Source organism: Chroicocephalus ridibundus, chromosome 3 (assembly GCF_963924245.1).
Source record: "Chroicocephalus ridibundus chromosome 3, bChrRid1.1, whole genome shotgun sequence".
In the NCBI taxonomy this organism is placed as follows: Eukaryota; Metazoa; Chordata; class Aves; order Charadriiformes; family Laridae; genus Chroicocephalus; species Chroicocephalus ridibundus.
The window spans coordinates 109457867-109482419 of NC_086286.1; the positions used below are offsets into that span (position 1 = coordinate 109457867).

Consider the following 24553-nt stretch of genomic DNA (forward strand, 5'->3'; position numbering starts at 1 on the left):
TGAGGAGCTGCATGTCCTGCGTAACCACAAGGCATTTACTGAAAACTGGACCAGCGTGTCTAAGTCTGCTCTCCTCCGTCTCACAGCTAAAGAATCCGAGGCACACAGTTAATGATTTGTCCCGTGTTACCCAACAAGCCAAAAGCAGCACAAGGAATAAAAGCTGATTAACAACTGCAGTAACATTGTTGTTCAATGTGTCCTTAATGTCAGCACAAAGGAAAAAAAAAAAAGCCCACACCCAAGTCAAAGTAATTTTATTAGTAACTCACAAGAGCAAATTGCTGCATTTTACTGAGAGAAAACCACCGCTTTATGCACCAGGGCAGAACTAGGGAAGCTGCATACTAAAATGCCGATTATGCAAATTTATCTTATGAACATTTTTAGACAAGAATGAAGCGAGGTTTATTTTCTTTAATTAAAAACAGAATCCTACGTAGTTCATTAGCATGGATTCAGAGCAGAATGAATATTAATGTAGCCCACCTCTCCCAATTCTACCTGTCAGAGACATCAAGGAAAAAAGGTTAGAAAATGGATTCCTGAGCAACTGTAAATGCAACTGGCTAAAGTCACTGCAAGGCTGCTGGCATCTTTGAAAGGTCACAGTGATCAGGGAAATCTTTTTGACCGGAAAAAGGCAAATGATACTGACACCTTCAAAAAGGCGAGAAAATAGGATCTGAGGAACTACAGGCTCGCCAGTTCCACTTCAGTCCCCAGGAAAATTATGGAACAAGCTATTATGAAAGCCGTTCCAGGCACATGAAACACCAGGTGACGGGGAACAACCAGTCAACGCCAATTTACAAAGGGCACGTTCTACCCACTGTCCTGACTGCCACCGATGAGGCAGTGACCGGCTCTGTGGGGAAACAGCAGATGTCATTCCCCTTGACCACAGCAAGGCTTTCAACAGTGTGTCCCACGGTAGTCTTGCATCCAGGCTGAGGATACGAACTACAAGGCAGGTGGAAAAACTTCCTGACCATCGGGCTCAAAACAGTCAGTGGTTCAAGTCTGTCAGGTGGTTACAAATGACATTCCTCAGTAGTCAAAACTATGGCAAATCATGTTGAACATCTTCCTTAACAATGTGGGGTGCAGAGAGCCCAGATAAGGACACTCGTTTGTCTAACCTGGAGAAGAAAAGGCTGAGAGGAGCCCTAACGGTAGTTTCCTACTACAGAAGGGACTGTGGAGAAGACAGAGCCAAGACTCTTCTCAATGAAAGGGCAAGAGACAACAATCACAAGCTGCAACCAGGGAGTTGGCCACAAAGAACAAATGCTCACCCGTGACAGCAGCTAAGTGCTGGAATGGGCCCCCAGACAGGCTGTGGAACCTCCACCACTGGAGGTTTCCAGACCTCAAGGTTTTGAGCAACTTGGTCTAACTTTGAAGTCGTCCTGGTGCTTCACAGGAGGTTGGACTAGATGACCTCCCAAATGACCTTTCAACCTAAATTTTTCTATGATTCTGTGATTCTAAGTGTATGTGCAAATAGAAGTCTAATCAGTGAAAAGCCACAAGTCACATTCTCGCAGGGCTTCAGGCTGTTCCACCTGTCAGGTCTCAGATACCATCACTGTGCTTCTTCAGCCAAAAATTTCATATACTGTTTCCGAGCAGGAAAATCATCAGCCGGCCTGTTGTATGCTGTCCAGACGGGTTCTCCAACGAATAGCCTCATTGCCTTCACGTAATTCTGTCAAAGAATAAGAAGTCATAAGTAATTTAAGAGTTCCTTTCCATTAGATCTTAATTCTGATGTTAACGATGTCATTTGCACGTCTGCAGCAATTTTTGAAAACATTTCAAGGTGGACTGAAAGCTTCACGTGTTCCAGAAAATTGTACCACTGTGCTGCTGTTCCTGCTCCCAGCTACTGCAGTGGAAGATTTTGCACCTATTCGGTGATACATTGTGTCACAACCAGTGTCTCCAGGTCAGGCAGAGACAGTACTTCCCCCTGTTTCTAAGAAACCAAAAACATTCTGTCTTAACGCAAATTATTTTGTGCTGGATCCACAATACTGAGCAATGCAGCATCTAATTCCTACTTGCTTAGTTAAACAAGAGCAATCAGAATACCCAAGATGGCTACACAGTGCTTTTGAGGAATACCAGAGGCTTCAAAGTGAGAGCATAAAAGCTGAATGGGGACTGCATAAACCAGCCGAAAAATAATGCTGTGGGAAGCGAAAAGTCTCCAGATTCCAACAGGAAAAGCAACAGCCCCTGCCACCAGTTAACCAAAAGTATTCCAAGTGCAAAGGACCAGCTGTGGCAGCACAGCATGGGATTCTACATCCTGCAGAAGTGCTCCAACCACTGAGTTATGGGGAGCTCTCCTCTCCTCTTCTGTCAACTACACTACAGGTTTAGACTCTACCTATTTTGTAACCACTGTATCGTGCACCCAGGTGCTCAGCAATGTCAAGAATAAAGTTAAATACCTAAAAGAATTTAGCTGCAAAGTGCAAGGGTCTAGAAGCACCTAAAGATTTTACTTTGAAGATGTCACTTCTCTACTAAAGCTCCTGAAGTGGACAAACATTTAAGATTTCTCGTGGATTCAACCCATAGTCCTTGACATTTTGCCTATGTAAAGAAAAAGTCTCAAACTAACAATTGTAGCTGATTCACTGCGGATCTCAAAATGCAAACATGAAAAGTCGTGGTTTTCACCAAAGCAGCGTATCCCTTTTTACATGTACAGTAACTGCTATCTGGACAGCTGATTCAAAATTATACCATTTTCAACACTACGCCAGAGACGGGATTTTGCCACACAGGGGACAGCACACATTTCCCCATTTTCCAGGGGTAATGCTGAGGTTACAAACATATTTATAAAAGCCCACAAGGACAGACACACAGGTCAGGACTCTATGTGCCAATCTCACAATCCCATTGCCAAAAATCCCCTCCAAAAGCAGGCCACCTCCTGTGAAGCCAGCATCCAGCCTAGCACATGCTAGCTGCAAATAGTGGCTCTGGACCCTTAAATCCTTCTTTCTCTTGAAGGTGAATATAGCACTCACAAAAAGCGCCACTGCTGGACACAGATATGCTGTGTCTATCCCCAGGAAGATACACAACAAGGCAACACAGACGGATCCATCTCCACCATCTCTACCTTAACTGACAGTGGGGGCAATTGTGTGAAGGACAGCCGCAGGGCCTGGCTCTCATGCCGCTGTCACATAAGATATGCTACAGATATCACGTGGCAATGACTTGCAGTTACTGCTGACGAGAGGAAGCTGGATTTGTGACCTGGAGATGAAAGGTTCAGATGCTGTGAATTATTTAGTATTTTTCATATTCCTACTTCATATTTAATATGTTTTGCTAATGAACTGCAAGTCTCAGGGCATGTAGTTACTAATGTGATATATATACCTGCATGGATTTGTCATCAAAATTTACACTAATCTGTAACAACATACGTTCTCATCCAGTGTAAATCGGTGATATATGCCGGCAGGGAGGGTTATCATGTCTCCTTTTTCCATGGAGATCCGGATCCATTTGTCATCCTTGTCTCGCACATCAAAATAGCCAGATCCATCTAAGATGTAGCGAATTTCATCGTCTAGGTGTAAATGTTCTTCGTAAAATGTTTTTATCTGGGAATAGCAAGTACATCTTAAAAATACTGAACACAGAAAAACTGCAAACAAATCTGGTAGAAACATGCAGCAAAGCAGAAAAAGGCTTTCAAAGGGTAACTGCACAGTGATTTAACTAACAGACGAGACCAACAAGGCTAAAGCGGCCAATCCAGCCAGCCAGACCCTGACTCAGACACTTCTAAGCAGGCTGGTACATTTCCTTTGGAAGACCGGAATTTATCTGACAAGAAACAGCAGCTATAGCTGCACATAACCAGTCTCTGAACAACAGTAAAGCTTACACTCATTTGAGAGAGAGGCAGGTAAACCTTCCCACCGCAGGATTTAGTCCTCGCAGTTGTTCAGTTTGATCATTTTGTGCTTTTTTTTTTCCTGACATGCAAAAATAGAACAGAGATACAGATTATCCTTGCCTCTTTTACACTGGGGTAAGGTTGAATTAGCCCCACAGCCTACTACAACTCCATGTGAAAATGCAGTTATTGCCAAACACGGCCCATCTACGGCAATGTGATGTAACCAGCATGTCACAGCTGCCCCCATGCAGTGAGCCCCAGCTCCAGGCTCTCTCCAGGCAGCAGCAGCAACGTTCTGGTTTTTTTCCAGAATGGTGAATTGTTTGTACATTTCACAGCACAGAACAAAACATGCTTTAAATGTTCAATGAACAGAGACCTGAGCAGGTTAGCGCACAGAGAACAGTGCAATGCCAGCTACCATCACCTGCTCAGGTCTGGATGCTGTTCAGTCACGCTAGCGCAGGTATCCCCAAGCTGGTACTGATCCAGCATGGCAAGGTGAGCAAAGTCCACCCATCCTGTCAGTAACAGCCGACCTTTTTGTCAGGTAAAGCCCACCCAGGCAACCAGAGTTACTACCTAATTCATCTTCGCAATTTAAAACCAGTATAACACAATGGGCTTAAAACAAACTGGTAAATGGAAATTTAATGAAAATATGGAAGTGCCACTGGGTTGCTGTCCTCAGGCCAGAGCAGTGCACCAGCACCCTGAGGCCGGGAGGAGAAAGCTCCTTCTAGGAGGCTCATATGAGAGCCTGTTTCAGCTGTTTTGAAATAGCCAGCGCACAAGTTAAAAAAAATAATCTTGTATAGGGAAATGTATCCCTCTGATTCCATGAGGTTAACATTAACTTTGAAAAGATCTATTTTGCCAGCAGCCGTGAGGATGTTCCAGCCTTCAAAGCCCATGCCCAGCTGGCAACTGCCTGCCTTCCTCCCGGGGAGGCTCTCTGAGGACAGGGCAGCACTGGCGGGGCTCTGCTGGTGGGAATCCTCGTTTGGAAATGACACAGTGACGAGGACTATCCTTAAAACCTTCGAAGGCAGCCTACAGTGGCCTCTGCTATTTTTAAAGTAATATCAAAACTGCCCTTTTTAGCATCCAGGACATGAGTACAGGACGTGTTTTACACCTGGAAACCTCACCCGCGCTGAGGGCGTGCGGGGCCAGGAAGCCGGCTGTATGCTCTAGCGGCAGGCGAGACTTCAGCCCGCAAACCCTCAGCCAAAGCAAAGACCCGCGTACCTTTTCCTCATAGTTTGGGAGCTTGTCTTTGTGTATGGTTATTATATCCATCCACGAATAATTTTCTGCCCTACGGATCTCTTTCAGGCATGGATCGGTCTCATAGTTGTCAGCATCCAACTAAAAAAAACCGGCAGGGGAAAAAAAAAAAATAATAAATGCATTTAGACACAATTGCATAAGTTCAGGACACTGAGGTGGAAAAGCCTGAGCTGTCAGGAGCGCCGGTGGAGGGGCGGGTGGCTCCAGGGACAGCTGAGGTAGCTGCCATGGGTACACAAGACGCGCCACCTCCGTGACACGTACCCGCACCCACCCCACCGCCACAGGCACCGCCTGAGGCCCCTCCTGCCTCCCCCTTCCCGGGCTGGGCAGCCCGGCTGGGACCCGCCGCCAAACTCCTCGGGCGAGCACCGCCCCGGCTCTGCCCGCCTCCCTCAGGGCTCTCCCCGCCTCCCTCAGGGCTCTCCCCGCCCCGCCGGCTATCGGGACCGGCCTGAGGCGCTGCCGCAGCCGGGCCCTGCCGAGCGCCGAGGCCTGCCATGGTGCCCCCCCCGCCCTCCCCCCCGCCTCGTCCCGCCGCCATTTACTTTCCGGTAGGCGACGCCGAGGCGGCGCAGCTGCTCCAGGCTGACGGGGCGGTTGGGCCGCAGGCGGTGCGGCGTCCGCTGGTCCTCCTGGGACTCGTCCATGTACCAGGCCTCCACCATGCCGCCGCCGGGCGCCGCGCTCCGCTGGGCCGGGCTGGGCGGGAGCGTCCCGCCCCGGCTGGGCTGGAGGGGCCGGGGCAGGCAGCGGTCCCGCACGCCCAGCCTATGGGGGAGCCTGGAACCGGCGCCATTTGCAACTCAACACAGGGTGTGCTGTGGAGCTGAGGGAGCTGTTAATGTAGTGCGTGGCTTTAGGTTAACGGTTGGACTTGATGCACATAGGGGCCCAGAGCACAAGTCTTTTGAGGAGCAGCTGAGGGAGCTGGGGTTGAGGGGAGACCTTCTCGCTCTCTACAACTACCTGAAAGGAGGTTGTAGCGAGGTGGGGTTCACAGAATCACAGAATCTTCACGGTTAGAAAGGACCCTTAAGATCGAGTCCAACCAAACAACCTACAATCTCTGCCACTGGCGCACGCCCTGAAGTGCCACATCTAGACGTTTCTTAAACACCTCTAGGGATGGTGACTCAGCCACCTCCCTGGGCAGGCTGTTCCAGTGCCTGACCACTCTTTCAGTAAAGGAATTCTTCCTAATATCTAATCTAAACCTCCCCTGCCACAACTTCAGACCATTTCCTCTGGTCCTGTCATTATTTACTTGGGAGAAGAGGCCAACACCCACCTCTCTACAACCTCCTTTCAGATAGTCGGTCTCTTCTCCCAAGTAACAGGCCATAGGACAAGAGGACATGGCCTCAAGTTGCAGCAGGGGAGGTTTAGACTGGATATTAGGAAAAAATTCTTTACTGAAGGGGTTATCAGACACCGGAACAGGCTGCCCAGGGAAGTGGTTCAGTCACCATCCTGGAGATATTTAAAAGACGGATGCTGAGGGACATGGTTTTGTCAGTGTTAGATTGACGGTTGGACTCGATGATCTGAAAAGTCCCTTACAACCTAGACAATTCTATGATTCCAATGATAATGATTCTATGAAAGAGATTGTCTGGGGTAAGGGGCTTCTCACCCGCACAAGCCCTCTCAGGTAAGGTGCTGGTTCCAGCACACATCATGCCTAACTTCAACAGCAACTGTGTTTACATCTAGTCTGCCCTGGCAGTAACACTGTGACTGAATTCACCATTACGTCTCAGCCTCAGAGACCAGCACTGCAATGTCACAACACAGAGAAATAAAAAATAAAGTAGGAAAAAAAAAAAAAGGGAAAAAAACAGTGCTCAGAAAGCTTGTATTGCCTCCATCCCTGGAGATGCTCACATCCTTAACAACCTGCTCTAGGGTGGACAATACCCATAAAATCACACGTAAGCTGGTCTAATGCTGGTAATATCCATATTTTTAGAAGCACATACAAACCCAGGCAGAAGTTCAATGCCTATCCATTGAATGTCATGGTTGCTAACTGTTGATACCCTCCTAAAGTTTCAGTTCTCCAAAAAGAATGATTCAAACAGTCAACGATCTCTCTGGGTCCTTGAGCCCCTGTTAACTCCTGTTGAGAAGTATTACTTGCTTTCCATCCTTTAATCAGCCTTAATCTTTTAAGTTGCCTCTTAGCTTTTTTTGTCCTCAATTTCAAGAGTAAGAATGATAAACATTAGTATCAAACTAACATAAAACTCCTTCCTATTAGATTTCGTATTATAATCTATTAGTTGCAGGTAGTAAAGTTGCTTAAATTCAGTATTACACTGATGTTGTGATTTTACCCACCATTATCTACACCTTTTTTTTTTTTTTCCCCCCAAAGCTGCTGCTTCAAAAACCAGAGATTTCCACACAGGAAATAGGATCTACACATTTAACTGGAGATGTATGATAGGCAGATTATTAGATGCCACCTCTTCAGTATGTTGTTTGTCACGCTGTTCTGCCTCAACTAGAGATCTGATCAGGGATGACGAGGTGTTTTTCTTCAAGCCAAGCTTCTATTAGGATAAATAAATAAATGGATAATTCTGTGCATTATACACAAAGGAAGCAGAGGGGAAAATCTAATCAGTGCGCTACCTTACCCCTAGATGAGCTTCACTGCGCAGATTTGGACGAGAGATAACAAATAAACCCCTCCACTCATCTATTAACTACTAGCTAGCCAGTTTCCTCATTCTATCACAATTCACGTGACTCTAAACACATAAGAGCTCATACGTGGCCTCAGTAAAGATACTATAACGTGTAACAACTATTAAGAAATCAAACTTCAGCAGCTCTGCCATTCTGTATAGCAATTAACAAGTACCAAAAAAATGCGTGATTTCTAGCTTAAGCCCTAGTATTCAATGGTACGAAGGTACCACACAAAGAAGCTGACAAAGATAACATACCAAACCTGTTTCCTCTTCCCATATAGATGCATAGAAAATAAAACTATGTTGATTACTGGTAATTACTCTCTAATTCAAGTGCACATTAGCCATTCCATTAATCTCATCATCGACTAGAAAAAAATGAAGTCAAACACTTGACATCCGGAAGATCTGGAGAAGCTGATCATCTTCTAGTTCCATTTCAGATAAAATGGCCAATTATTACCTTTGGGACAACACTGAAGAGGAACTAACAATGCTAATGAGAACCAGTATGCATAAAAAAATTACTTAATGGAAACAGGAAGCCAGAAACAAAGAGCTTGGACATTAAGCAGCTAGGGAGAACAGTAAAAATTTGTTGTTCAAGTTTGCCTATGACCTGGCTTTTTATTTTGTTCATGCTGCCTTGGAAAGTAAGCAACATTATAAAGAAATCTACAGATGCTGTAACCGATGATGCTGAGCCAGAGGTGAGCGTTACAAGCCCATCTGTAGAGAGGTTACTGCTAGTGCCAGAATGCCAAAGCATATTAATGGAGATCTCCGTGTTAAGTCACTGACCTCTTACCAAACCAACCAAGACCAAAGTCCCCTGATCCCCAACTGTTTTGGGCTGTTAATATGCTCCTCTGTATAAAAAAAAAATATATTTATTTCACTGAGAGGAAGATACAGAACACTTAGGATAAAGATTTAATATTACTTCTTCAGAAGTCTGTCTTTATGGTGAATTCAGAAGTCTACATGACAGCTAAAAACACCAACCACGGCCCTTCAGTAAGATGGAGAAAAAAAGCAAACACTCTATATCATCAATTAAATATTGACTTGATTGTAAAACAAACATTACAGAAGAGAATGTGGTGGCTATTTTTTCTCTCCCCAGAAGTTGGTATATGTTTAACACTTCAGGCCAGAAAGAAGTACAGTTCAAAGTTCAACTCCAAAACAATTCCAGCAGTTCAAGTTGTCACTGTGATGTTAGTCCTTTTCCTCCCACTGCAAGAGTCTCTGGTCCCAGTACATCATGACTTTTGTTTACTAGCTCCTTCTCTTGCTAGTCTATCGGCTTCTTCATTTCCTCGGAAGCCAGCATGACCGGGAATATGCATCTGTTAGGACAAAAGTATAGGAGCATTAGATATGCAAGAAATCAAGAAAAAAAGCACATACATGAAATTTGATTACGCAACACTCTTTCGTTCGTAGTAGGGTAGCACCTCTTTTGAGGCCCTCTCCTCACGCGTAGTCCTTGTGTGTTCTTCCCAGGAACGTTCATTGTCTCTCTTCCTCTAGGATAGTCTTGCCAAATTATGAAAATCTTCATAAGAATCTGTCATGGTTTTGGCTGGACTGGCCAAGCAGAATGACAGATGGCCCTTCCCCCTCCCTCTCCTCAGAGAGGAAAGGAAGAGATAAGGAGATTTATGAGTTTAGAAAAAGAACTAAACTACTTTAATGAAAATAATAATAAATAAGAAAATAGTAAATAATAATAGAATAATAAAAATTAAAGAAAAAAAGAAGTACACAATATATACAAAACAGTATCCAGCTCCTGTACGTCGCTGACTCCAGTCTGGGACTTCTTCCTGTGTCTGCTAAGTGACGCGACTGTCATCCTGGGAGCTGGATACAGTTTTGTATATATTGTGAAGTGGGATTCGAACCCACGCCTCCATGGGAGCAAGTGGATAAGGCTGCTAAGATCTTCCAGACAGATTTGGACTGGGAACATAAAGGTGAACTATTCTTAGCTTGGTGGGCCCATCGAGTCAATTTGCAGAGGTAAAAGCTATCCAGCTGGCCTTAGACATTGCTGATTGTTTTGATGTTCCTCAGTGGCTTAGTCAGTTAGAAGAGGCCCAGCTAAAAAGTAAAATTAGAAATCAGAAAATTGGTTCTGTTTTACCTCAAACCAGGACAGAAGTAGTGAACTGGATAAGGACCACCTAACCTAGTCTTTCAGGAATGCAGAGAATAGCTCCAGCTCAAAATTCCCACTTTCAGAGAAGAACGGAAAACCTCTCTGCATGCACTGCTTAAACCAAGTTAATCTTTTCCCAGAAAGCCAGACACTTCTATGCTACTAACAGCCTTGGTGATTGTAGTGCTCACTTGGGATACAGAAAGAGGGTATGAAAAGAATCTCTCAGTTTTCAGATGTCTTAACTGTCCATCCTTCAATTAGGAACTGAAAACACTTTCAACCCTAAGCCCATCCTTGTCAGAAGTAAAAGTGGAGGAGTGTGAGGAGGAAGGAGAAGAAGAAAATCAGGCTTGCTGAGAGGGGATAAGCACGAAGCGTGTGCGAGACAGTATTAGGTTTACATGGCGTGGTTTTGGTAGCGGGTAGGGGGCTGCAGGGGTGGCTTGTGTGAAGACACGAGAGGCTGCCCCCACATCAGAGAGCGTCAATTCCAGCCGGCTCCAAAATGGACCCACTGCAAGACGCAGCTGAGCCCATCTGCAAAGCTGGTGGCTTCTCTGTGATAACATATTTAAGAAAGGGTAAAAATGCTGCACAGAGGAGTGAAAATATGTGAGAGCATCAACTCTGCAGTCACCAAGGTCAAGGAAGAGGAGGGAGTAGGTGCTCCAGGCACCGGAGCAGAGATTCCCCTGCAGCCTGTGGAGAAGACCATGGTGAAGCTGGTTGTCCCCCTTCATCCCATGGGGGACACCACACCTCAAGAGGCAGATTACCACAACCAAGTGCTTGCATACATTTCTCCTCTTGAAATGAAACATCTTCCCAAGTTTAAGAGATTCTGATGTAATAAGTGTGCACAAAGCAACCATGTTTGTTTTGTTTTTTTTTTTAATTATATAAAATGCTCTAAGGACAGATGAACTTTGGTCTTAGTTTTAAATTTTTACACCTTCTACTCCTCAACAGACAATAGGAGTAACTATATAAAATCTAGTCAGCCTTTAAATTGGAGTTGCCAATTCTGGAACACAGAACAACATGCATGGAAGAATATCTGCAATAGGATTTCCCATTGAAAAAGAACAAATTAAACATCTATGCCATCCTGTTTTCTACGAAGTAAAGACAAGCTCAACAAATGTGCCATTAGAAGCCATGAAGTAAATGGTACGGAGATTTATTTCCAGAATCTGTAGTCTTATACCACAATTAGTGTAAAATTTAGAAGGGAGGGAGGGAAAATATCCCCTACAATGTTTAGCGCTGATGTTAGAGGTCACAGAAAAATACATTTTATCAGGAATACCTGTATAGAAGTTGTTTTACTTGTTTACTGGAGAGCTAAACAATTTAAATCTTAAAAATGGGTATTTTAAAGACCTTTCTGTGCCCAGTATTCTTGGAAAAACACATACTTAAGGTACAGAGAAATAGAGTTAATTTATATGGGGTCATACTCTCTTAGTTTTCCCAGTTTAAAGACACTCATGTGACTGAATTACACCAACAAACCAGCATCTTAAGACTTCTGAAAAGCAAATCCATAAATTAAGCTAAGACACAGTTACATTTTAAGCTTAGATTTCCAGGAACAGAAGTTTCATCTACTAACAGTACTGACAAACTAAAAATAATTATTGCAGGCATTTTCTAAGTAGCAACAAGGGACACCAAACAAATAAAATCCTGGTTCCAAGAGCCTAGAATATGTTGCTTATTTGCTTTAAATAAAACAAGTAGTTTCCTGGTATTTATGTTTTTACTTATGAATGTACAATATTATGCTCTATAAAATTCTTTGTTACGGCATAAGTTTTTACAAGAAGCATGTTTAAGCTATCATTAAGAATAAGAAATGAGGTGCTTACCCACTGAATTTCTATGCCTTTTGATAGATTATCAAGTCTTTCAAAATCTTCTTTATTTATTACACTTCCTCCCGAACTCGTTCTCCAGCCATTTGTTTTCCAGTTGTCAACCCAGCTCGTAATACCTATGCAAATACCATAAAAACATTATTAAAGAAGAAAGCAAAGATCAAGACAGAGCAAACAGCCTTTTAACAAGACATTAACTCTGTACAAAGTCTCAGGCAAAGACATCAGAGATAGAAGATATTCCTGTCTGCTTCTCTATTATTGTCTTTCAGGATTGTATTTTTCCATTATTACTTGAATTACCTGACCATGTTTTCCTGAACAGATATTTAATTTAAAGACTACAATCTTATATACACATTACAAACAAAATTACAACATGAACTTCAAATAAACTGAAGCTAAGGATTTGCTTGATGGTGCGGTCAGCTAGAACAATTCCACAGCTTGCTTTGTTTTGAGAAATTGAGGAGACACACATGCACAGAGGAAAAACCAATGGCCACCTGACTTCTTGCTTCTGCAGGCTAAACAGAATCCTTCAGAGGAGGACCGTGTAAGCAGATTTCTACAGAACAAGATCTAACATTCTGGCCAGCCCTTGCAGGCCCAAAAATTTACTATATTGCTCCTTAAATAAGGATTTATTTATTTATTTAAGTACCTTTGCCGGTCTCAACAATGTAAGACATCCTTACTCCTTTCCCAACAAACAGACCTGAACCAAACAGAGAATCACCAACCTTACACACAAAACCTCCTAGAAAACAAACCAAACCACATCCATTTGTACCTAACCACAAGCCTCCTTCTCCGGTATTTTAAAAACTCCTAGACACATTTACAAAATATGTGTGATCAAAGCTGAGTGGAACCTGCACCTCAGTGACCCAAAATGCAAAAAAAAGCAAAACCAGAGACTAAGACACTGCACCTAGAGATTCTTCTTCTCCTCCCTTGTATTTACACGTCATACCTAAGTTTAACAGGAATTTTACCCAACACAGCAACTTTTCATCCTTCATAACACCAGTTTCACAGACAAGATAGTATAGACATTTGTCCCATAAAGCAAAGAACTGCAAAGATGTTTCTTTACTCCTTAATATTTTGAACAACTTGCTTCTTGCAACAAGTTAGGCACTTAGATTCTATTGATCAGCATGCAACATCCAGTCCTGAAGAGCAGAGACTCTTCCTTTTACTCTTCCCTTTTTCAGAATGATGCTGGCAGAGACTACAAAAAACCCCACAAACAAGAAGGAAAAAAAACCAACATCAAACCAACACACATATTCTGCCCCTATAGGAAATGCTATACCTAAATCTTTTGGGGAAAATAAGCTACTCAAATGAGAGATTTATGAGATGATCCTTAGTGAGAAGCAATGGAAAATTCCTTGAAGTTGTCTCTTAACATTTACTGTCCCTTCCTCAATTTACAAACTAGAATCAGGAAGACAGAGCACAAGCCGTTGACAGTTTTCACTTCTGGATGAAACCTTTTTTCATGCACATGCAAGCTAACGTAATTTGAAACAAGCAGCGAGTGACAGCTCCAGCAACTTCTTCCTTGACTAGCAGTCACTTGTTCCTACTCAGTAGCTTTCTGTCCTTTCTAGGGTATTGCTATTTAAGGTGACATTGGAGTTTTTCAAGGTAAGTTTTGTTTTATTTCTAAACACGAGCCACATGAAAAAGGAAAAAAAAAAAATTATGCTCTTCCTTCATATTCCTCCACTTTCAGGAATCGGGGGGGGCTTCTGGAAAGCAGAGTGACTTATTTGGAGGAAAGATATACAGATTTTTAACTTACAAACCGTTTATTTGCAATGAAACAAATAATTACTTTCAATGTTAGCATTCAAGTATAGGAAGATACTCACATCTCCCCCCACCCTCTCTCTCAAAAAAAAAAAATAATTTAAGTGTGAAAGAGCAACATTTAATTTTCAGTCAAAAGTTCCAAAAGCTTTTGTTTGAAGTTATTTAAAAAAAAAAAAACCTCCTAAGTGATCTGGAAACAGCTAACACAGGTACTCCCTCTGTAAAAGTCAGAAATACAAAGAAATACTTAGGCAGTTCAGAATTATCACAGGAGAAATAGATGAAGATCTGGGGGGAGGGGGAAGAAACATTCAGAAATTACATGTTACTGTCTGCTTCATGTGGTATTTCTAGGAAATAAAATATTTTCCAAATCTTTGGATGAAGGTGAAACCTCAAATACACACTCTAAGCATATATCATCTCTGGCTAGTCTTCTAGTCTAGCCTGAAATTCTGGAAGCGTCTACATTTGAAAAGTAAGGAAAGTTGAATATACTCCATGTTTGTGTATTAAGACAACCTCTCCAATCCAAACAAAACAAAACCAAATCCTACAGGGTCACTACACTAACTCCTAAGTACTTTCCTGAGCACATCCTTAACAGAGGATACACGAACAACATTTTTTCTAGACTGAATACTGAATGCCTTAAGATAAAAATCCTTTAGTTACTTCTGTCATTCTTTACCGTAACAGGCACTTTCTCTCTACTTGTATTTCATTCGGTTAGCAATTGATCCCTGCAGTATTCTGAAGTCTTTCCCCAGGCAGTCATGAGTATTGAAATTATGCATTCTCTTCCTTATATTCCTCTCCATCATGTGCAGTGTGTCTTTAAGAATCAGGAAAATAAAATTATTAACTTACCATTAATAGTGAACTTGCTATCAGTGTAGATAATTAGTTTCTTGATGTTTTGACTCTTTGCTTGCTCTATTGCTTTGCAGGCTGCCTTAAGAACATGTCAATAGAATCACAGTTCAGAATGGTATTTTGAACACATGCAATTAAATAACCCAAGTACCTGATGCTAACACAGAACTACAAAGAATATTACTGTAAGTTGTCCATTGATGTGCGCCAACATGCTTTAGAACAGAGGTTTCCAAAATTATGCATGCAGATGGCTACTTAATGCATTGGGCAAACAGAAAGCCACTTACGTTTCACTGGCAAAAAAACCTCACGAACATTCTGATGCTCAATCCTGTACTGCAGGAGCAGCTCTGCCCAGTTTCCTAACTTTCCTAACTATCCTCTACCAACTGCCTAAAACATCAAGTTTTACGCATTTTCTCCATAACTTTGGGAAGCAAAGATTCGTACCCGTTCCAACAGTCTGGAACCCCTAGAAGTTTGGGGTTTTGTTTTGATTTTTTTTTTTGGGGGGCGTTTTTAGCGCTATAAAATACAGTGAGAAGTGGCTGGGTCTGGATGTAGAACTGAAAAGCTCTCTAGTGACAAGTTCGACCCCAGCACACCACCATCACTCCCACTTGTCCCTCACTAAAATGAGCTTCCTGTACTTTTTAAGCAGATCAATTCCCCATTTCAGTTTATCTCCAAACACACAGTGCAGGATAGCAGCAGTACCAGAATTAAGATGAGGTGAGAATGGAAGACTAAGTCTGCCATTGCCAACAGAAGTTTACCTCAGAAGTAACGGAAGTTACTCCTGAGAGCCTAGAATTGTTTGTTGTATTTATCTAAGGAATACGATAGGAATAATCTAAGGAATCCATCCTATCACAATAAGAAGTCATTTCTCCTCTTAACCACTTCTCAGCAGCCCTCACCCCAAGATCTGAGACATACACGTTAAAAATGCAAAGGATACTATATAGATTCAGGCTTTCCTAACGCAAGGCTGTTCTAAATAGCTGTGCCTGGCCTAATGATATTTGGTGATTCCCAAGGTGAATTACTCCTTGTTCAAAAACAATAAAGACCAATAGAACTTGAAGAGAACGATTAATTTCAAGTCATTGCTCCTGATATTTTGTGTACTTCCCCCACATCTCCGTAAGTGGTTTCTGAAGGCCAGAGTTGAAATAGTCGTGAGTGTGCTATTGCGGCCTAACATGCAGAAGCATTTTAGGACATTTACTACTTACATGTATTTCAGCTCTTTGATTCGTCTGCCGTCCAGGAAGCCTTTCACTGATATTTCTGTGTTTGAGGAATGAATAGTAGATTAGTTACCCAAAATATTCAGAGTGCTGTACAATGACTACATATTAGAAAAACAGACACAAGAATTCTAATTCTGCTTTTATACAGGAGGATGAACAAAAATTCTACCTCTAACTTGATCTGCTTAGTGCAACCTGCATGTATGGACCTTCCAACAATACACGGTTTCTTTTGTCGGCTTCTGTGTACACCTGTTTTAAAACTTTCCGTGTCACTTTAATTATCGCTGCAGCCCCTAAAAGTAGTATTTCCAATTGATTTTACCCACATTCTTACCTCCTAGAGAAGCTGATCTCTCTTTTCCCCTCTGTAGCTCACTAGTCTTATAGCACTGTCATTAAAAGTCTCAAAAGTTTCACATTCAGAAGGAGACTGACATTGTAAAATACACATAAAACAAATATTAGTGCCTATTAAAAAAAAAAATCCAGCCAGCTACTTACAAAGGGTGGCCTGGTCCCCAGTAGACACCTATTCCAGCACGTGCCCTATTACGTCCGTTACCTGAGCAACAACCATCTGTATAAACAACTGCAAAGTCACCTACAAAAGAATCACCAAAAGCAGAAGTTCAAGCACTCCTTCGAGGACACAGTCTCTCCAAGCAGAAAGAAATGCCTGCCAGCAGATTAATCCCCCAAACTTCCATTCCCAGAGAGCCCTTCAAAACATTAACTAGAGAAGCCATGTACATTAGTAATGCAGAACACCAGAAGTCCCGCTGCAGCTTCACACCCTCACTCCTCCCAGATCAGTCGGCCTCAAGAAGCATCTCTGCCCCATGTTCCATATTCTCACTACAATTTCTGCCTTCTTCAGTCAACTTTAAACCTTCACAGCTACATCTGTATTTAAACAGTCTGTAATCCGGACGCATATAAAATCACACCTATAATGACCAGATTAAGCTATATATTGATACCAGGCAAAGGCAGTTAACACTGCATGGAAAGACAATGTGAGCAAATATATCACAGCTCACATTTACATTTTAAAAAGAAATAACGTTACATGGGCCTTGGTGCTGCCATACACAAACATCCTTAAAGCTTTCTCACAATTACACTGGTTATTTACGAAAGAGTACAAAGAACTCAAAAGAAATACAGGAATAATGAAAGAGCATACCCATATATGAAAACTTATCTTCACTGACTGTTGGCGCTGAGTGTACTTCATCCTGTTTTACACGCTTTGCAACGTGTTCCTCATTTGCAGACTGTTCATATGGCCTTTTGCATGTATTGCAACACAAGACATTTATTTCTGGTTCCTCTCTCTGGCTGCTGTTTTCCTGTGTTACAGCTGGAGGACTGTGTGCCCCTTCAAAAAAAAAAAAAAAAAAAAGACGACGACAAAAAATTCGACTACATACAAGACCCAATTTCATTTGAAACGACTGCTTCTAAAGACAACAGCTGTTATCACCTATCAGCAATGCTGATCTGTTAAACTGACACCACTCCAAGCCATTATGGAAGAAAACATTATAGCATACACTGGTCGTTCTTGATCCGAGATGAAATGGCAGTGGAGACACAAACACACACACGTAACGGCCCTTACAACGGACAGGATACAGGCGATGGTCTCCAAGCACCTCCAGAAACACGCCCTTTGCATCTTTGCACAGTCGCATCCATGGCAGCGCCCGGAGGGCCGGGACACGGCCGCACTTACCGCTGCGGCGTTCCCCAGTTACCAGACCTCCGGAAAAGGAGGAGGAGGAGGACAAACCCAAGCTGCTACCCACGGCTAGGCCAGAAGCCGCAGTGTTTAATGCAGACGCCGGGCGGCTGTGCCACAGCGCGGCCTCCCTGCCTGCCTCCCTCCCTCCCCGGCGGGCCGCCCTGCCCTCCCGCCCGGGCGGGCGGAGGCGAGGGGAGGACGAGCTACCTGCCGGCTCGGGCGGCTGCTGCCCCACAAAGGCCCAGGCGTCCTTCTCGGTGGCGAACTTCTTGAACCTGGCGGAGGGGAACTTGTTCACTTGCTCCTGACACTCCGCCCTGCAACACAGGGGGCGGGGGGTGAGGCTGGCCCGGGGCCGGCTCCCCCCCCACTCCGGCGCTGCCCCGGCCGCGGCCCTTACCAAGTGCGGTAGACGCCCGCCCGCCGGCCCTTGCGCACCGCGTAGAACATGCTGTCACCCTTGGAGACAAAACAGGAGTGACTGAGCACCGCCACCAGCCACCGCAACATGGCGCAGTCCCGCCGCCATCCGCGCCCCCGCCCCGCCGCTCCCCCCGCGCCCGCCACACCCCGCCGCCGCCGGGCCGCCGCCGCGCGCGCTCCCCGCCCCTTCCCGCGCATGCGCGGCGGGGGCTCCCCTACGGGCCGCGAGAGGGGCCGAAATGACTGGAAAAGCACCGGGTTTTCCTCCGTAGTTTTAAAAGCCGTCTAAATCAGGTTTTGCTTTGGGAGGGGCGGCACGAGGTGTGTGCGGTCGCGGCAGTTTACACCAGCTCCTCACGCTGAAGGCCCCAGGAGTGAAGTCTCTCAGGTGCCCTCAGCTGAAGGCCTCCCCTGGCAGCGCTCATGGCCGTCCCCGTCCTGCTGTCAGCTCTGGTGGCTTCTTGGGCCCTAAGGAGTCGTTAAAACACATGGGGCACCAGCCAGGAGGGAAGGTAGCATTTGCCCTTCCTGGCTTAGAATCATAGAATGGCTTAGGTTGGAAGGGACCTTAAAGATCATCTAGTTCCAACCCCCGTGCCATGGGCAGGGACACCTCCCACTAGACCAGGCTGCTCAAAGCCCCATCCAGCCTGGCCTTGAACACTTCCAGGGATGGGGCATCCACAGTTTCCCTGGGCAACCTGTTCCAGTGCCTCACCACCCACACAGGAAAGAGTTTCTTCCTCATACTAATCTAAATCTACCGTCTTTCAGTTTGAAGACATTACCCCTTGTTCTATCACTACACTCCCTTGTAAGAAGTCCCTCTCCAGTTTTCCTGTAGGCTCCCTTCAGATACTTGGAAAGCTGCTATAATGTTTCTCTGGAGTCTTCTCTTCCCAGGCTTGAGAGCATCTGAAAGATGGTATAAGCATCAAAATACTTGGTACATTCAAAAATCTAAAGCTGAAGAAGGTCATTAAACTGGTTCTCATCCTCCTATTTAAATCAAGGGCTGCTGGTAAGTGTGTTCCGGCTGAGCCTCTGACCGTGATGTCCTCTGAAGTAACGAGGACCACATTGCCCAAACAGCTTAAAGTCCAAACTGTTGCCAGCTGCAACCTGCTGTCACGTCTCCTCGTGTTGGGAGCATCCTGTACTGGGAGACCAAAGCCTGCAGGTCTGGGTACGTGCTGATTTCAGCCCCTCAACCGAGCTGCTTATGATGAGATCAATGTATAGAAGATGGGGGCACCAGTATGGCCTCCAGAAACAGCCCAATGTATATACGCCACTGCATTTTCAGCTGCTGGGTGTCCCTTGTAGCTCTTACACGGATGTATTGGGACACAGCCAACCTCAAGATGCCACAGCCATTATGCGCTGTAGTCAGATTTACAAGGGTGGCCTAGTATAATGCCAGGAATGTAAAACACTGGCATTGATTTTGCCTTCCATTGCAAAAACAACAACAAGGATCAACATTACTATGCGTATCAGTTGCATGACACCTCTCTAAAAAAAACCCAAAGATCTTATGCATTTGACAGGCCTTGGTGGAATACACAAACAATTTGGTCAGGGTTGTATCAGAATATAATTGTTGCATTTTTCTTGCTTCTTCCAACATATTCATGAGACTTCATATTACTCTTACAAAATGCTTCTGTCTGATTTTCTCCAATCAAGATTATTTACATTAATTATCTCTGTAAAGGTTTCTACTGAGACTCAGGCTTTTCACTACTTCCTGCCTGTGACACTTGTATGTTATTGCTCTTGGTTAGCTTTTCTTTTAATTATGGTCTTCTATAGCAAATGGACTTCTTATTCCTTACAGTTTTACACATTTATATTACTCATGGTCTTCTTTGGGCAACGCATACTAAAGGTGCAATGAGCAGTAAGTGATGGGGAAAGAAAAGACCTTCTGTTATGCTCATTAATTCTCTCATTGAACAGACAGATTCATACATCCAATTTACATGCAAGGACTGAACAGTAACTCTACTGCTGTCATGATCAACATGCGGAGCTCAGATTCAAACTGAAATAAAACGACTTTTGAAGTCAGCTGAGTACCATACAGATTACCTTCACTGCTTTTTCTCCCAGTTGGTAAAACTGAGGCTGCGTATCATCAGCCAGCCCGACCTTTACTGCTGCATATCCCTTGGTGACTTTTCCTTCTTGTTGTGCTGCAGTGGCAGGACAGACGGATCCCTTTCCTCGTGTGACAGCTGGCATTTTTACTACTTTGCCGTTTAGCACTGCTAGGCTAAGTGATACCTCTGCCTCCTTCATGGTACGTGCCCTCTGGTTGCTGTAGCACCAGTGGATTTGTGGTGTTTTCCAGTCAGCCTGGGGCAGGGAGGACGTTTCAGACTCTGTAACTCACAGTTTAGTGGAATGAGTGAAAAAACTCACCAAGAAGTAAAACATTTAGTCCCCACCTGCAAAGCTGAAGGGTACAGTCACAAAAGCTCTCCTCATCTGAATACAGAATAATATAAATGTGTATATGGATAGGACTTGAAGAGGGTTTCATAAATGATTCAGCACTTGTAATCAATGTCACAGTTGCACACGGTATCCCTGTATAGCCACCACAGAATAAGCTGATCAAATATACAGATCTAACCAATTTTTCCAAAGCCAAAGCTTGGATGAGCGCTTGTGCTACCACAGCTGAGGTATTGGGAATGAGTGGCTAAAGGAAAAGGGAGGAGAGCAAGCCCCCCTGTTTTGGTGGAAACATGGTGGCCCCATGTTGAATGAGAGTGGTCATTGAGCCATGGCCTGGTGGTGAACGTTCCTCTCAACACATTGCACTATAAATTCAGCCGTGTTTACTGTCCCTCTTATTCAGCTTATAAGGGGTCCTGTGGTTCCCCCTCCCCCCCAAATAAGTGAAACAAAACTTGTTTATGAGTATTTTAACATATATTCTTGGCAGCCATTTCTGTATTTATAACTGACAGCCTGCAGAAAAAAAACAGGACTTAATATATGTATACAAAAAATACACTCATCACTTCAGTAAAGGCATGTGTCTGTAGGGCATTTTTACTTAAATTCATTGTAAACGTTAGCTGATTACTTTGTCCCACATTAATGCATGTAATGTACACATTAGCTAAGCATTTTAATCTTCTTTGATAAATATTTTAGCTTGAAACATGTTTAAACTAAAATATGGTTCCCCACATAAGCTCCTAAAGCAAAATTTGTTGTGACCTGAATCAAGCATTTCCTATTTTAAACTCAGCTTTTAAGTAGGTAGGTCACTAGGTAGCCACTTTATCTAGCATAACCTGCAAGGATAAGTTATATTGCCATCTTTATATTGCCACCTTGATTAAAAATATAAAGAGAGAAAAAGGAGGTGTTTTATCTTCCTTCTTCTGAGGAGGAGATCTTGCAGAACAAAAAACTTGGCTGTACATCAGCAAAAAACTATGTGTCAGTGAAGCTGCAAAGTAGTAATTCCCTAGCATCATCACAATCTTCAGTCAACCCTTAGAGGAACAGCCTACAAGGAACAGCTTTGAAAGTTTGGTGTGGTTCTGCAAGCCTCTTTCAGAGAGGTGAACTAGCAATAGACTCACTTTTGCTTCCAATTCTAGAACTAGCTATGACCCTGACAAGTCTTGCCTTCTGTCTCTGTTTCTTCCACTTATTATACTAAATCATGTTGTTCATAGCATCATGAGACCTTGTCCTTTTGCTGTTGGGATACTTTTGTAACACACCTGACTAATTTATTCTTTCCACTTTTTCACCCTGCCCATTCTGAGTCTGCACAGCATAAGAACCTCATTAATTACATTATTTTGTAATGCCACAACTTCTTTTAAAGATCACATTTCCACAATGATTCTTGAAAACCTGTCAGCTGCTTTGGATACCAAGCATTATTGACTGTGTAAAGCCCACATAGATATCAAGACTCTGCATCCTCCCCCTAATGCACAGTCAGTGTCAGAAAGGAAATATCTCTGTACACCATCTCTTGTTGCTCTTGCGTAGCGTGCTGGTCAATTCAGTAGCACCAATGTGATGGGGATGGGAAGCTGTAGACAGTCACAATGCTTCTTCATTTCTTCAGTGGCACTCTGAACAGTCCAATTTTGATCCATCTGCGCACCATCTATTCTTTCTCCCTCTCATAAAGGATTGCACAGTACAAACTGGATGTGGATTACTGGACTGCTGAGATGATTACTTGTTATCTTTCTTTTTCCACTCTTCAATCAGATCCTCATCACTGTTGTTTAGATAATTTCAAATATCTGTAAATACTAATCCTGGCTACCAGTATGAGCTGGGCAGGTTTTCCCATTCTGTGAATTCATGCGAGGAAAAAAGGAGTGACTTGGGAGAAAAATGCTTTTTCTGTGTATCGTAAATTCAGCAGAAAGCCCACAAATGTGAGAAAACATGACAGGCTGCCTCCTGCAGATGCTAAGGTCGATTAGGTTGGGGGGATCCTTGTCAGTTTTTCTGTTTACAACAGGAGCTTATTACTCCTATTACTGGATTTAAGTGACATACTACACAGTAATAGCGAACGTGGAATTACAAGCTACAGTTGGCTGCTCTTAGGATTACTCGGGGATTCTGAGCACAGAAGCAGTGCTCTGAACCTCACTACTGCATCCAGCCAAGAGCTGCACACCTCCCCCCAACTGGGACTTTCCCCTGAGCAGGGAACTTCTCTAAATTGGGCAACAGGGAAATGCTGAGGTGGGGATCTCTTCTGGGGTACTTAGACCCAGCAAGGCGAGGCTTTAGCTCCACTTCAGATGCACAGACAGGCCCTTTCACCTGATTCAATGTGCAAATCACTTCTTTCAAAGCTAGAGTAGAATCATAGGATTGGAAGGGACTTCTGGAGATCATCTAGTCCAACCTCCCTGCCAGAGCAGGGTCACCTGGAGCAGGTTGCACAGGAACGCGTCCAGGTGGGTTTTGAATGTCTCCAGAGACAGAGACTCCACCACCCCTCTGGGCAGCCTGTGCCAGTGCTCTGCCACCCTCAAAGGAAAGAAGTTCTTCCTCATGTTTAGGTGGAACTTCCTATGTTCAAGTTTGTGCCCATTACCTCTTGTCCTGTCCCCGGGCACCACTGAAAAGAGCCTGGCCCCATCCTCCTGACACCCACCCTTTAAGTATTTATAAGTGTTTATAAGATCCCCCCTCAGTCGTCTTTTTTCCAGACTGAAGAGACCCAAATCCCTCAGCCTTTCCTCATAAGAGAGGTGTTCCAGTCCCCTAATCGTCTTGGTAGCCCTTTGCTGCACCCTCTCCAGCAGTTCCCTGTCCCTCTTGAACCGGGGAGCCCAGAACTGGACACAGTACTCCAGGTGCGGCCTCACCAAGGCAGAGTAGAGGGGGAGGATGACCTCCCTCCACCTGCTGGCCACACTCTTCTTGGTGCACCCCAGGATGCCATTGGCCTTCTTGGCCACAAGGGCACATTGCTGGCTCATGGTCATCCTGTTGTCCACCAGGACTCCCAGGTCTCTCTCAGCTGAGCTGCTCTGCAACAGGTCAGCCCCCAACCTGTACTGGTGCATGGGGTTATTCCTCCCCAGGTGCAGCACCCTAACAAAGTACAGCTTGTTCTTTTTAGCAGTGTGCAAATGGAAGTGTTAATCATGTCATCTTCGTTATATAATAATACAATATATAATCAAAAGTGCTTCCAGTGATGAGACAATACGTGGTGCCCAGGACCCTCGTATCTTGAGTTAGTACCTGACCACAGCTGAAGACTTGTGTGTCATTTCTAGTCTAATGACAGTTTAGTAACTCCGATTGCTGTGACATTGTCTCAGCAGCAGCATCGGAGAGGTCCTGTTTATAGCAGTGCACAAAACAAAGCCCAGGCAGGCATCCGAGCTGGCAACCTGTCCTCTCTGGTTGCCAGCAGGCTCCCTGGCGTGGTTTTGACTGTGCCTGTTTGGCACAGTGTCTTGCCACAGGTGAGGGGGTGACTGTGTGCCCACCCCTCCAGTGGGCCTCTGCATCCTTGCAAGGTTGAACATGACGGGTGAACTCTCAGCCCACTAAACAGATTGTGGAAAAACGGAATGGAGAGGGGGAAGAAAAAGACCACCCGCTATCCTGCTCTGTTCTTAAAGCTGGTGGCTGCGTTTGGTGCAGCACTTGACGTGGGCGAGGGAGCTCCGCAAGGGAAAAAAGGGGCAGCCGCACGCTTGGTCTGTGGGCCCTGCTGTTGCTGGAGCCGCCCGAGCCGAGCCGAGCCGAGCCGCGCTGCGCTGCCTAGGCCGAGGTCCCGGCGACTATTTGCTGAAGCAGCACTTCGGCACCGCGGGCCGAGAACGGCGGCTGCTGAGGGGAGCACGCAGGAGCCCCTGAGGCGAGCTGGGCGGCGGAGGCCGCCTCAGGCCGGCCGGGCCCAACGGAG

The 24553-nt window shown here is 44.5% G+C and overlaps 2 protein-coding genes across 3 annotated transcripts; both read right to left on the reverse strand.

Annotated features, from left to right (window-relative positions):
• Window positions 1-205: 205 nt before the first annotated feature.
• ADI1 (acireductone dioxygenase 1) lies at window positions 206-5962 on the reverse strand. The gene is made up of 4 exons (XM_063330425.1): window positions 5782-5962; window positions 5192-5311; window positions 3459-3638; window positions 206-1711 (listed from the first exon to the last, which is right to left on the reverse strand). The coding sequence occupies exons 1-4, from the start codon at window positions 5899-5901 to the stop codon at window positions 1589-1591; spliced, it is 543 nt and encodes a 180-aa protein (XP_063186495.1). The 5' UTR covers window positions 5902-5962; the 3' UTR covers window positions 206-1588.
• Window positions 5963-8845: 2883 nt separating this feature from the next.
• RNASEH1 (ribonuclease H1) lies at window positions 8846-18280 on the reverse strand. 2 transcript variants are annotated; one of them, XM_063330426.1, is made up of 8 exons: window positions 18098-18280; window positions 17905-18014; window positions 17137-17334; window positions 16452-16551; window positions 15930-15984; window positions 14683-14767; window positions 11977-12101; window positions 8846-9287 (listed from the first exon to the last, which is right to left on the reverse strand). In XM_063330426.1, exons 1-8 carry the CDS (start codon window positions 18205-18207, stop codon window positions 9201-9203), a joined length of 870 nt encoding a protein of 289 aa, XP_063186496.1. In that variant the 5' UTR covers window positions 18208-18280; the 3' UTR covers window positions 8846-9200. The 2 variants fall into 2 exon arrangements, with proteins under 2 accessions (XP_063186496.1, XP_063186497.1); XM_063330427.1 differs by having other exon boundaries at window positions 17137-17331; window positions 18098-18276.
• Window positions 18281-24553: the final 6273 nt, after the last annotated feature.

Coding starts and splice junctions, on each gene's coding strand:
- ADI1 (XM_063330425.1), bottom strand. CDS start 5,901: ATGGTGGAGGCCTGGTACATGGACGAGTCCCAGGAGGACCAGCGGACG. Junction 3,639..5,191: donor TCCCAAACTATGAGGAAAAG/GTACGCGGGTCT, acceptor TGCTATTCCCAG/ATAAAAACATTTTACGAAGA. Junction 1,712..3,458: donor GATTTACACTGGATGAGAAC/GTATGTTGTTAC, acceptor ATTCTTTGACAG/AATTACGTGAAGGCAATGAG.
- RNASEH1 (XM_063330426.1), bottom strand. CDS start 18,207: ATGTTGCGGTGGCTGGTGGCGGTGCTCAGTCACTCCTGTTTTGTCTCC. Junction 18,015..18,097: donor GCGGGCGTCTACCGCACTTG/GTAAGGGCCGCG, acceptor CCTGTGTTGCAG/GGCGGAGTGTCAGGAGCAAG. Junction 9,288..11,976: donor AAGGCATAGAAATTCAGTGG/GTAAGCACCTCA, acceptor TTGTCCTAACAG/ATGCATATTCCCGGTCATGC.